This window comes from Liolophura sinensis, chromosome 10 (genome assembly GCF_032854445.1).
Source record: "Liolophura sinensis isolate JHLJ2023 chromosome 10, CUHK_Ljap_v2, whole genome shotgun sequence".
NCBI classification, from domain to species: Eukaryota; Metazoa; Mollusca; class Polyplacophora; order Chitonida; family Chitonidae; genus Liolophura; species Liolophura sinensis.
The window spans coordinates 12,139,607-12,153,743 of record NC_088304.1 but is presented as its reverse complement, the minus strand read 5'-3'; the positions used below and the strand labels follow the sequence as shown (position 1 = coordinate 12,153,743).

Below are 14,137 nucleotides of genomic sequence, written 5' to 3'. Positions count from 1 at the left end.
ACAATTGCGTGACGTTCGTGAATAAAGTTTTGAACTGCATTTAATCGAATGTAACCACATAGCCTTACAGGTCATGGTTTAGTGATTTTCAGTGAAAGGACACCGGGTAAATATGTAATAAATCATCAAAGTAATAAATCATTAAGGTAAAATATCATTAAGGTAATAAAATGTAGAGTATGTGGTTAGGGGCCTATATACATAAATGATATACAATAAAATTGTTCATCTGATTCATACATGAATAGGTCAAACATTCTGTAGTGAATTAAATGGACAATATAGCATGCACAATGTACATTACAATGAACATACGGACTCCAGAACGTAATAATATTACATAACCGCTGTGGGATTAATCCGTCGACGTGCTTACCATTCTACCCCCACCTTCCTCACCACACCCATGAAATGTAAGCATTCACCGAGAAACCGGTAATAGCTGGCCATTCACGCGTAGTAATATGATTTGGGTGTTAATGGATTGCAGGGGCTATCTCATTAGCGTCAACGCTGGGGTCTGTTGGAAACCTCTTGCCTGGTCATCCTATACCCTGGCATTGATGGCTGTGAGGTGGCCAGAGGGATCTATGGTCGAGTGTGATTCGGCCATTTGACCACTTCCTGTATAAGATGCGCCCAGTTGTGGAGAGGTTCTTGCTATTGACCAGAGTTGTATAAGGAACTACTTGTATGCGCCATCGTGATGCTGCTGCTCTGGCCGCACTAAACACCGCACTGAACTCAGGCTGGTCACTCTTGGTCAGTACCTTCAGGGCATTGTCTGCCGATACCAGGTTATTATTCTAAACGTGTCCTGGGCTGTGTTGTACGAGAGCTGACCAGTCGAGTGGAACGAACATGGCGAATAAGTGATGGTTAAACAGCCCTCGTAATGAACAACAGTTATCCGGTGATTTGAATACAAAGTTCGACATCTCGACGAAAACCATCGCTGCCGGATTCAAAATGGCGCTAACGCAGACATGCCTAACCATCGCCGCTTGTTTGCGCGAGATTAGCGAAGAACTAGATGTGATCAGACTGAAGGGAAACAAACTAGACAGCTTTTCTTCCATCACAACACGACTCGCAGCCTGGCTGAGATCACGGGATTTTCTCAACTTCTTTCTCATACGAGATGTCCATGCCCGACCCGAGTGGCCATCCCCTAACCCAAGATGACCGTGTAAGACATTTTATTGTTATTGCTTGCTAATTGTGATGACAACATAACATTTTGAATATTTCTTCACAGCATTTTTCGGTAGGGGCCTCCGTGGCTCAGTCGGTTAGCGCGCTAGCGCAGCGTAATGACCCAGGAGCCTCTCACCAATGCGGTCGCTGTGAGTTCAAGTCCAGCTCATGCTGGCTTCCTCTCCGGCCGTAAGTGGGAAGGTCTGTCAGCAACCTGCGGATGGTCGTGGGTTTCCCCCGGGCTCTGCCCGGTTTCCACCCACCATAATGCTGGCCGCCGTCATATAAGTGAAATATTCTTGAGTACGGCGTAAAACACCAATCAAAAAAAAAAAAAAAAAAAAAAAAAAAAAAAAAAAATCACAGCATTTTTCCCCTAATTCTGCTTAGTTAAGCCATGTTGCCTGGTGTCATTGCATTGTTTTAATGTGATTGTATGTTAAATGTGATGACAACACAGCGTTGAGTAATTCTAGACCAATGACGTCTAATAAATTCCAGTTATCATCACCACACTTTTTTTAACTTAATTCTGCTTAAACCATGGTGCTACTGTTTAAGCGTTTACATGGACAGCTAGTAAAGTAAAAACTGTAAAGCCGTAACTGAGGTAAACTGACAAGACGCCGTATTATGTGTGACCATCTGCCAAATATAACACTGTCGACGCTGTTCTGGTTTTACTCTCTATGTCTTTAACTATGTATATATAGAAACTATAAGGGATGTTTTGTTTTGTGATTTAGAGCTGGTGGGTGTATACCAATCGTGCTAAGTAAACTCAGAACATTGGACATATGAACAGTTGCAATCAAAGCGCAATGAAATACATATTTCTTTTATCAACCATAACTAATAACTTATGCTCACAATTTGGATGTAGATTAAATGTGTGCGCACAAGACATTTTTTTGTCTTTCGGACTCATTCAAAACTCTTGGCTGCTCGCGTTACATGACACCTTTTCCGTGGCGCTAGGGGTGAAAGCGTTCGCCTCGAAGTCGGGAATCCCAGGATTAACCCCTGTCCGGGTCACACCAAAGATTCTAAAATGGTACTTGTTGCTGCCTCGCATGGCGCTCATCACTGAGAGTTTAGAGCAAGGAAATAGGCCTTGTTGGTCCTTTGTCAGTACAATACTACTGAGTGGGATGTCACGCCTGGTGTCTTCGGTATGATACTTCAGTGGTAGCGGCACTTTGGAAACCCTGTGACAGGAAGACACGGTATATGTATTACAAGTAGTGTTGTATGTCGAAGATGGTACTGGATTTCATGTATGTATGTATGTATGTATGTATGTATGTATGTATGTATGTATGTATGTATGTATGTATGTATGTATGTGTGTGTGTGTGTTTGTGTGTGTGTGTGTGTGTGTGTGTGTGTGTGTGTTTTTTAAGGTCGTGCTCAACAATTTTTCAGTCATATGACGACGATGGAATCCTTAGAGTGCATGTCCTTGTTGCAGGGCGGATTTCCACTGCTCTTTCATCTAGTGCTGCTTCACTGAGACGATTTATCGAAGGTAAGTAAGCTGCCCCGCTCGAGCCATTATACTGATACGGGTCAACAAGTCGCCTCACTATCCCCCTCAGGCTGAACTGCATGTGCGTGTGTGTATGTACTTACGTATGTGTGTGTGTATGTGTTTTCAAGCATTTAACGACGAGGAATGAGTAGGTGTGTGTACATATACTGTGTCTTCTTGAGTTAAAATATGGTTGTAGAGTGTAGGAATTATCTGAATCGAAAAGAAAATGTTAAAGGAGAAGACCTCCAAAAGAATTTCAAGTAGGCATCACTAAATAGAACACTTAAGACTAGGCACAAATATACTTTAATATTTTTATTAGACTTTTTGTGAAAAAAGTTAAATTCGCTCAAATATTTGAATTCTAAGGTGGGCTTTATGGACCATACTATCAGAAGTTAGGAACTCTGACGCCTCAGGAAGTTTATCCCACTTAAAACTATGCACAAATATACTTTGATATATTTTTTTTAGATTTTTGCGAAAAGAGTTAAATGCGCTCAAATATTTGAATTCTGTGGTGGGATTTATGGACCATAACATACTCGTGAATGAAAGCTTACTGAAATAATGTTCCCCAAAAATTCTTCCTTCTAATGAACATCAGGAAAAAAGGTGATTTGACGCCAGAGTCCCTAGATAACGTCAGTATGGTTCATTAAGCCCACTATAGTATTCAAAAAATTTGAATGCCTTTCAACACTCTTTACAAAATCAAAAAAAAAAAACCAAATGCAAGTATTTTACCCATAGTATTCAGTTGTCTATACGTTGAACATTACGTCATAATTTAGCTTTCTTTTACCTTAAAGAGCATTATAATACTTGCAATTTGCAGCTGAGAAAAAAAGACAATTGTTTGATAAAGGGAATACTTTATTACGTTAAGTAGGAAAGAAAACACTCTAAAGATGCATATAAATACTGTGTGAAATTCATTGTGACATTAACAAATTAATGAATTGATTTTGGTTAACACAGATAGGTATAGAGTGACTGTAACACAAATGACAGAATGTGTTTAGTCATGCAATGATCTTAAGATATGGATAGAATTTATGCTTCCATGAAAAGCTTTCTTTGATGAGCGTTGAACAAATGTATTGGCTGCATTTGATGTTCAGATAGACGGTTAATGGTGGCTAACTTCACTCCAGAATACATATTCTAGATGATCCAGTAAGAGCGTGACTGAGCACAGCTTGTTGTTCTTAGGTATACATTTGCCGCTATACTTGTTTCAATATTTTGATTTATTTGATTCATACACCGTACTCAAGAATATTTCGTTTATGACGGAAGTCAGCATGATGGTGGGAGGATACCGGGTGGAACACGAGGGGAAACGTGCAATCATCGGCCGTTTACTGACAGAACTATTCACGGTGGAGAGGAAGCCAGCATGCGCTCGGCTTGAACTCACAGCGATGGCACTGAAGAGGCTCTTTGGGCATTCTACAGCGCTATCATTAGGCCATGGACTTTCTAACACTGATTGTGGTGGCAAGGGTAGGGACACGGGGTGGGGAGAGTGGGTGGCTGTTGCTTGCCCAATCGATGATGGACAGTTCTAGCTGCAGGGCTATCTGTTTACTGGCAGTGAAATCTGAAGCTCGAATACCGCTAAAACTTCCTTCCTTTAAAATTGGCGGGTTTATCATGTATGTGGCTAAAGATAATTGTGTACTGTGTGCACTCGTGCCCACAACCATAAACCTGGCAGTAATATCATGTTTTTTTATCCATTTTCTTAGGAGTTTCCATGCTTTCAACGTGATGTAAAGGCCTAAATGGAGATGCCGGGTGTATAATTTGACATACCGAATGCCGAATTGGACATACCCAATGCAGAATTGGACATACTCAATGCAGAATTGGACATACTCAATGCAGAATTGGACATACTCAATGCAGAATTGGACACAATGGATGTAGTTTAGGATATATTAGAGACATTCAAGTGTTTAATAGCAGTTTCCAATCGGTGTGATCTGAGAAACTGCTAGGAACTTAACCTAATAATGATAAAGTCAATGTCAATACCACAGCCCTCGGTTCCATTCATCAGTGTGACAGTAACAGGGATGTTCATCTGTCAGACAGTGCCTGGTGTGTGTTCCTTGTCACATGAACAGGGATTCGCCAGGAGTATATACAGAAAAGCCAAACTTGCCGCCTAGATATATTCGCCATTCAGGTAGTACCTAGTATGTACAGCACTATGCATATCCCCTATCACATGAATAGGGATTCGCCAGAGATATGTATGGAAGAGCCAAACTTGTCGCCTGGGGATGTCCGCCATTCAGACAGTGCATGATGCACACAACACTGTGCATATCCCCTGTCACACGAACAGGGGTTCGCCAGCAGTATAAACAGTATGGCCAAGGTATAGTCGCCTGGGGATGTTCGTCATTCAGACAGTACCTGGTGTATAAGGCACTGTCCATATCCCTAGTCACATGAACAGGGATTCGCCAGAAGTATACTCAGTACAGTCAACAGTATATGTCATACAGTATCCGGTAAGGCACTACCCTCGTACCTTGGCACTACCATTATCAATTGTCACATGAATAAGGACTCACGGTACTCCCATACAATATAGCTTGACGTATTGCTTCAGAGACTTCAGAGATCAGACGAACTCAGATGCTAGTTTTGGACAACTCACTTCTAGCAAATCAAGATTTGTCTCCTCCCCCATATATCATAATGGACCGGCAAAGTATCAGAACGCTATGTTCCTCATATGTCAGAGGAATGGATAGGTCGACTTAGCTGGCCAAAAGATTGGGTATAGGTGGATTGATTTATTTATTTATTTATATGATTGGTGTTTTACGCCGTACTCAAGAATATTTCACTTATACGACGGCGGCCAGCATTATGGTAGGTGGAAACCGGGCACAGCCCGGGGAAACCCACGACCATCCGCAGGTTGCTGACAGACGTTCCCACTTACGGCCGGAGAGGAAGCCAGCATGAGCTGGACTTGAACTCACAGCGACCGCATTGGTGAGAGGCTCCTGGGTCATTACGCTGCGCTAGCGCGCTAACCGACTGAGCCACGGAGGCCCCACTATAGGTGGATTGAAACGGTTCAGCTAAGATCGAACCTGAACCCAAATGTAGTGGTTAAAGGATTTCCTAATATAGCCTGAATATTACCCTGACATTACCACGTACACGAAATGGTGTATTACTGATTAGTATTTTAATATGCCTAGCTCCAAATAAATGAAAGATTAGTTGTTGGATGTACATCAGTTCATAACTTATCTTTGTTATGACATTAATGGATATATCAAAAGGCTAAATATATTTACATCTACATGTACTATTTATAATAAAAATATCATTTTTAGGTCTGATGGAGTAACTGTTGACTCAGTGAGGTATAGTATACAAACATAGTATTCGGCTTCGGACATTGATCTCATGAAAGACAATAGAGTGCTTTCTACACATGACCTGTGGTTTTTTTTACAAAGTGTTCAATACCAAATCTGGTGTAGATGATCCAAGCGATGGATGACGGCGAGCATGAGGCCACTGACCAATGGATTCGCCCGTTCGAATGTAGCTTCGTTGTTTCGGTCGCGGCTTTCAGTCAGGATGTTTGTCAGGTGCTTGACAAAGGTCGGTGCTTTACTAAGGGCACTCCAGTTTCCTCCTCCCATAAAATTGAGAGCCGTTAAAATTCACTCTCTCCAATACCAGACCGATTCAGGTATCAGCCACGTACAGGAACAGACTCCTATTCTGTTTCTACGTCCCTTACTACCGCAACGCAGTGGGTTGAGAAGAATTGCCCGGGGATGGTATGAAGCTGTTGGCATGCGACATCAATCGGTCTGAGGAGTTTTGATTCTGCGAATACCATAAAACGAATTTCCCCATCGGACACAGCCATAGCCTTAAAGGCGTGTAACTTCAAATGTTCAACGATGCACTCTACGTTATTTGCGTCTCCGTACACGTCTAAATTGTAAGCCAAATGGTCTGTGGATTGAAACCACACTCCGAAAATAATTAAATCTGAAGATTTGTCACGGCCTGGGGACAAAGATCGTGTGATGTAAGGCTCCAACGAGGCGATGACGTCAACATTCTCCACGATTGGGAAGTAAACGTGCCAGTTGATAACAAGTCGTCGTGGAAACAAGATGGATGACAAATCCTTGTCCGTTAAAATCCGACGCAGTTCGTCCATCCCAATTTCTTGTACATGGATACATGGGTCGGAAGGCAGTTTGGAGATTATCTCCCTTCGGAGAATATAGACATTAATTGGCTGTACAAAAAAAAAAGAAAAAAAAACCTATGACATGTGACGAAATGGTAAAAACTTCATCAAATTTCCCGGGATTTTCTGTTGCATATGCAGAAATTCTGATGTAATGAATGTAATGATCGCAATTACATTTGTAATATGCTATACATACGAATAGATTTTTGTAACTATTTTAGTTATATTATATCAAAATTCGTAGAGGCTACATCAACATTTGACATGCTATTAAAACCGATTTTGTTGTGTGTAGTGTGTACACTGAATATAAACAATTGGCGGTTGCATATTCTCTCAATTTCCATACAGTCCACTTTACGGTTTGTAGATCAAACTGTTTGCTTTGAATTTACTACTACTGGTTTTAAAACACACAGATATTGGTTTTGTTGCAAATACCTTCCACAAATTCGCCAATGCTTTAGATCGATTCACTGATTAACGGATTGTTGTACAACGCCATAGTAAAAAAAAAATTTTCGCTTACACGATGGCGAGCAGTTTTACGGCTATTGGAATCTGCAGTGCATTGGGCAAACTTTTGTTATTTTCAAACATTACAACACGTGACGCACATATTTGTACACCATACTGATCGACGGCAAGTGGTCTTCAAGGAAAGTAAGACGGCACACACGACAAAACGAGAGCTGTCTATTGCTTATTTGTCACCAAACCACAAATGGCGACACCAGGGGAATTACAAATTTTTTGTCCATGCAACGCGGGGAATGATCTCGTGATTCGGTGCCTTGTGCTTGGGAATTGCACATCCGTCGTTTTCGAAAATAAAATTATCAGCAAGTTAGTTTGTATGACAACTTGATATTTGCGCCTGTAATGTTTTAAAAACTTACAATAAACGCAGTTTGATTTGGTTCAAAATACGATTTTAAAAAATTTGAAATATTTCCACCAGGGGCCAAGTGTTCAAAACTGGATTAAGGCTAAATACCAGATTTAACTTTAAGCCAAGTCTTCAGTTTTGTACTTAGCCTAAATACAATTGAGTAACATATTAAATATGAACTAAAACTGCTGCTGTTATCCTTTGACCTTGGAGAACTACATTGGCTATGTGGCTAAAATTTTAAATTTATAATATGACTTAATACCAGGTTTAACTAATACACGTTCATACAACTGGGTCCAGTATGATTAAGATTGTGGCAGATGACACGTAAAATACAGATAGTCAAGATAATGAATTGATGAAACAGGCACCATAGCACGTGGATCTGTTACGGGTTAGTCTCAGAACAGCTTTTATTGCTTGGGCGATTTTGGTCACAAATGTAAATTGTGACGATGAGTACAGATTTATGGGGGCTCCATTCTAAACTACCAGGCAAAAGAAAGGTTTCACCGTATTTTTTGTCATAAAAAAAGTAAAAGCGCGGTTCCGGGTTTGATTCTAAGCAGGACTTAGTGTATGACTGCATCGTTTCCTCTACCAGAACTCATCGTCATGAACGCTTCAATTGGAATTGTGAAATTGCAACCACATGCAAAACGTCCTTTTGAGGCATGGCTCGTGATGCACGTGCGGTAATGTTGCATAAATACCCTTGCTCGAAAGAGCAGACATTCAGTGACCGAAAAAACACCAACAGTATGCCAAGACTTACGCAAGCGCAACGAGACCAGGCCATCGGTATGTCCACCATGGGAGTCTCGCAACGTCACATTGCAAGAACGTTCAACTGCAGCCAAACCATCACCAGGAGGTTGTTGATACGCTATCAGCAGACAGGCCAGACCCAAGACAGACCAAGATCGGGAAGACCGAGGGTAACAACTGCGGCTGAAGATCGCTACATCCGGCAGATCCACCTCCGAAACCGATTCGTCACGGCGACGTCAACAGCGGCGACGGCACTAGGCCATGTCATCAGCCCCAAAACAACACTGCGTCGTCTTCGTTCAGCTGGTTTACGACCTTACCGCCCCTTCTGTGGGATGGCCTTGACCCTTTTACACCGTCAACGCAGATTGCGATGGGCACGTATTGTACGTCGGTGGCAGCGACGTGACTGGGCGAGAGTGCTGTTTACAGACGAGAGCAGGTTCTGTCTATTCAGGAACGATGGCAGAGTTCGAGTTTACTGACGAAGAGTCGAGCGTCTCGCGCCAAACTGCGTAAGAGAGGTTTATCCGTTTGGAGGCGGAGGCGTCATGGTTTGGGGAGGGATTTGTGACCAAATGAAGACGCAGCTGGTTATTGTGCGAGGTAATCTGACTGGCCAGCGATACGTTGATGAGGTACTGAGACCTGTCGTCGTTCCTTTCCTCCAACAACAGCCAAGAGGATCGATCTTGCAACACGACAACGCAAGACCTCACACTGCCCGCATTGTTACAGACGACGTCGAGACCGCAAACGTCATCGTGTTGCCCTGGCCAGCCAACTCACCAGACATGAACCCCATTGAGCATCTCTGGGATCACCTTGACCGCCGTTTGACTAACCAACAGGAACTTGAGCAAGCTGTTAAACCTATGGAACGTTATCACTGTTGACGTCATCCGGCGACTGACGACGTCAATGCAGAGGCGTGTGCTTGCTTGCATTGATGCCCAGGGTGGCCACACTCGCTACTGATGACTGTAGTCCTTCATTTCTGTGGATACTGTGACTTTACATGCACTTGCCAGTTAACTTTACATTTGTGTAATTTTTTCTTCTGACCCCTTGTCTCTTTCATTGTGTTTTGTGGCCAATTGAATGCCAATATTTTAACGTCTTTTTGAGAGAATATTTCACAATGATTCCTGTTCATAAACCAATCTTCTTAATTCTTATATCTGCCTTTGTTTTTGTTTTATGGGCTCAAGAAGTGGGTGAAACCTTTCTTTTGCCTGGTAGTTTATTTAAAGATGTTCATGGCTTATACTATGGCGAGCAATTTTATGGGTGTCAGAATAAAACCCCAACTGTGGTAAATTGACAAGAGGCTGCATTTCACCGGTAATGTGTAACCGTTTCCCAGTTATCAACTGTCGCCTCTGTTTTGGTTTTATTCTATATGTTGTAAGCTTTTCATTATATTAACCCTGTAATTATCAATACTTTCCGCCTAAGATATATCTTTTTCGTTCTTTTGTGTAAAACGTCTCAGTTTCTGTACAGTTGTACTCGTAAAAACCAAGAGGTAGTTCCCAAGCACTGCATGCAATGTAAGAGCGAAAAGTGACTTTTTTATACATCTTGGAATCGAGCTATTTAGGTGGTAAACGTTCGCAATTACTCTAACTAACTCTAGTAGCCATGGGCAAACGAGAGTCTAGCAAGTGGCAGCCCAGAGTTTTAGATCAAACTTGTACACGGGAGACCCAGGTTCAAAACCTAGTCTGGTAAAGGCCTGATGAGGCCTTAAAAGCAAAAGCATTTTACATCCTTCTGTTGGTGATCAACCTTTTCGATCTTTATGAAAGCCTGATGGGGACATTTCATCCCACGCCTTGCGTACCGTCCTCGTGGCCCACGAAGCGCGAAGCGAGGACGGTACCATTCGCGCTCAGTTTGCAATTAAGAAGACATCGAGAAAACTTTACCGCTTTTCCAATCGAATAACAAACGGCTTGTTCGATTACTTTCATGAAATAAATACTTGCTTTGATTTACTTCATTTATAAAACGATGTGACACCTATCCAACTCATGGCCAAACTTCATTTAAACTGACCGTTCTGTACAACTCCGAATACTTCCTCTGTGACTCGGGAACTTTAAACATAGGGTTCTCAGTATTACAGCTGAACTCCTCATGCTTGAGGCCTGGGGCCCGGTCCTTGATAGTGTCCCGAAGGTAACGCCATAGCCGACCGTAAATCCCTCTCCCTTGAAGTCCCTCCTTAACGCGACTTCCTTTGGTCATCATCGTCGTGCCACCATTGATGACGTAAGCACCAGCGAACGCCACCTGTAATTAAAACAGGAAATCACCTGGTCAGGTATACATGGCAAAGCTCATAAAAGCGTGCAATCGTGTCGAAAGCAGTATAAATTCTGTAAATGGACGAGGTTGTATCTCGAAACATATCAGGAAGTGATGTCAGGAAACTGTGTGTATTTTTTTCTTATTTTAGTCGTCTAATCCCTATGATCAGCATGTAATGAATGTACAATGTATGTTTTTCAGTACTATATCTACACCTTTTGTGATTACGTCCTGTACTTGAATCCAGCCAATTCGTTGTTATATTATGAGAGAGAAACAATGTAAGCTTCGCCCCAGGGGCCTCTCACCAGTGCGACCGCTGTGAGTTCAAGTCCAGCTCATGCTGGCTTCCTCTCTGGTTTTATGCGGGAAGGCCTGCCTTGCATCCTCCTACATCATTGAAAAATGTTGACAGCTTCTCTTTGTATGATTCCACCCTATTTTCGTATACTTTTTCAGTTCTCTGATCGTTTGTGTTAAACGTCGTTTTGGGAATAGCGATTAATGAACCTGGAAGGTCCATCTTGGTTGACGGCTAGTATACGAATGTCTGTTTCGACGCATAGATGCCAATCAATCCTGTTGTCCATAACACTGTACTATTTTGTCACCACTCAAAAAAGCACGTAAGTGGGAGGGTACTTCAGCAACCTGCAGATGGTCGTGGGTTTCCCCCGAGCTCTGCCAGGTTTCCTCCCACCATAATGCTCGCCGTTGTCGTATAAGTGAATCATTCTTGAATACGGCGCACAACACCAATCAAATAAATAAATAAATCAATCAAAAAAAGCATACTGTGATACTACATTTAACAGCTTAGTGCTTAGTTTTGTTTTTTTTTTGTGGTTTTTTTTTTGTTTTTTTGGATTGGTGTTTTACGCCGTACTGAAGAATATTTCACTTATACGACGGCGGCCAGCATTATGGTGGGTGGAAACCGGGCACAGCCCGGAGAAAACCCACGACCATCCGCAGGTTGCTGAAAGACCTTCCCACGTACGGCCGGAGAGGAAGCCAGCATGAGCTGGTCAGCTTTGTACCGGCCTTCAACGTGATAACATCGGTGACCTCTAATGACGTACAACTACCGGACGTTCCTGCAGCAGTCTTCCTCTATGCTCTACACCGTTAACATTCTCACTCATTGGAAGCCACGTGCCAATCGTCTATCTGAGACCGCACACATCAGGGCACTTCGCCTGTTGCAATGGGAGGTAGGTGTATAGGTGAAACATAACATGGAAATGTATTTGTGGGTGAATAAAATGGAAGATATTCTGAGAATTATGCCTGATAATAACAGCACGTTGTATATTAAACAACAGAACAATCCGCACAGCACATGTAAGTTGTGAGCTTTTGTGAAAGTGGACATAAATCGCTGTGATGCAAAATTGTGTATTATTTCTATTTTATGATGACAATATATCAACCTCCATTGAAATTCCCGGTTGCTCGTGGTCAACCAGTTTCCGTTGTAACCAGGCTGCCCACTGGAAGAAACGCCACACGAGCCTGTATGTGCTTTTACAAGACTAGGTCAACTCGTCCTACCAATTCACACTTACCACTTCACCTCGCAGTTCGCCCAGCACGCCAACGAAATAGGGGTCCTGTATCATATTGCTGTACTGGTCTGGCATGTAGTCTCGCCCACCAAAGGCAGTGAGTATGTTCACGACGGCCTGCCTGTCCTCAAGTGTTGCTCTCCGACATGTCAGTTCTTCAGCCATTTTGAACACACAAGAATGTGTTCTGGACTATGTTTTTTCCACCCTGCAGCGATGGGAGATTTGTTGGTTAGTGGGTCGAGTTGTGATACCTAAAGCAGGTCAGGTCATATCTCGTCGATGTAAACTGCTTAGTGCTGAGCGTATGTAAACATGGAAATAAGATCGTATTACTGTCCCCAGTAATCTCGTATTTTCAGTCGGGGTAGGAGATATTTCCCTCAACATTCGACGACTGCAATTTGCAGTCTCATATCAATACTCCTCTCCATGCAGAATTCAATGCCTATACTGAAAAACTAAATGTTTATCAATTAAACATATCTCTGCAACCGATATAAAACGTGCTTAACAAATGAATGCCTTTTAGTAAATATCGGATCCGTTCCTATACCATTTAGAGCGTTAAAATGATTCCAAAGTTTCAAAAAGCTGTAATTTGATCAGTTTTATTCATTTTAGGAAATTCATAAACGATTTTGAACGCTAACACGTGCACACACTATAATGAATGCTTACTTTTAACATGTTCAAGGTGTTTTTATTTTTCAAATACACGTGTATGTTTCATAAATATGTTGATTTATTTTATAAATACATGCAGTATATTATAAATACTAACATTTATAGCATAAATGCAATAATGTATGTAGTAAATTGAATGAGTGTACATGATCAGCATTATAAAATGGTCTTATTATCAGTTGTTGGATAAACATGTTTAAGTATTAAAGATGTTACAATCAAACATTATGCACGTTTATTATCTGTTGCAAAGAGATGTTTAAATGTTAAACATTTGTTTTTTCAGTGTAGCCAGGCTTGAACAATTGCAGTTTTCTATCTCATTTCCATACACCTCCCCATGAAGAATTCAACGCCTATCCAGGTTTCAACGACTGCAATTTTCTATCTCATTTCCATACAACTCCCCATGCAGAATTCAACGCCTATCCAGGTTTCAACGACAGTAATTTTCTATCTCATTTCCATACTCCTCCCCATGCACAATTCAACGCCTATCCAGGTCTCAACGACTGTAATTTTCTATCTCATTTCCATTCTCCTCCCCATGAAGAATTCAACGCCTATCCAGGTTTCAACGACAGTAATTTTCTATCTCATTTCCATACTCCTCCCCATGCACAATTCAACGCCTATCCAGGTTTCAACGACTGTAATTTTCTATCTCATTTCCATACAACTCCCCATGAAGAATTCAACGCCTATCCAGGTCTCAACGACTGCAGTTTTCGACCTCATTTCCATACTCCTCCCCATGCACAGTTCAACGCCTATCCAGGTCTCAACGACTGCAATTTTCTATCTCATTTCCATACTCCTCCCCATGCACAATTCAATGCCTATCCAGGCTTCAACAACTACAATTTTCGATCTCATTTCCATTCTCCTCCCCATGAAGAATTCAATGCCTATCC

The 14,137-nt window shown here is 41.9% G+C and overlaps 1 protein-coding gene across 1 annotated transcript; it reads right to left on the bottom strand.

Annotated features, from left to right (window-relative positions):
- Nucleotides 1–6,108: 6,108 nt before the first annotated feature.
- LOC135477204 (histidine N-acetyltransferase-like) lies at nucleotides 6,109–12,724 on the bottom strand. The gene is made up of 3 exons (XM_064757360.1): nucleotides 12,537–12,724; nucleotides 10,714–10,950; nucleotides 6,109–7,031 (listed from the first exon to the last, which is right to left on the bottom strand). Exons 1-3 carry the CDS (start codon nucleotides 12,699–12,701, stop codon nucleotides 6,495–6,497), a joined length of 939 nt encoding a protein of 312 aa, XP_064613430.1. The 5' UTR covers nucleotides 12,702–12,724; the 3' UTR covers nucleotides 6,109–6,494.
- Between the last annotated feature and the right edge of the window lie 1,413 nt (nucleotides 12,725–14,137).

Excerpts from the sequence above, each read along its gene's own strand:
- LOC135477204 (XM_064757360.1), bottom strand. The coding sequence starts at position 12,701 with ATGGCTGAAGAACTGACATGTCGGAGAGCAACACTTGAGGACAGGCAG. Across the intron at positions 10,951-12,536 it reads GCGAACTGCGAGGTGAAGTG|GTGGCGTTCGCTGGTGCTTA; the intron begins GTAAGTGTGAAT and ends TTTTAATTACAG. Across the intron at positions 7,032-10,713 it reads ATTCGGAGTTGTACAGAACG|CCAATTAATGTCTATATTCT; the intron begins GTCAGTTTAAAT and ends TTTTTTGTACAG.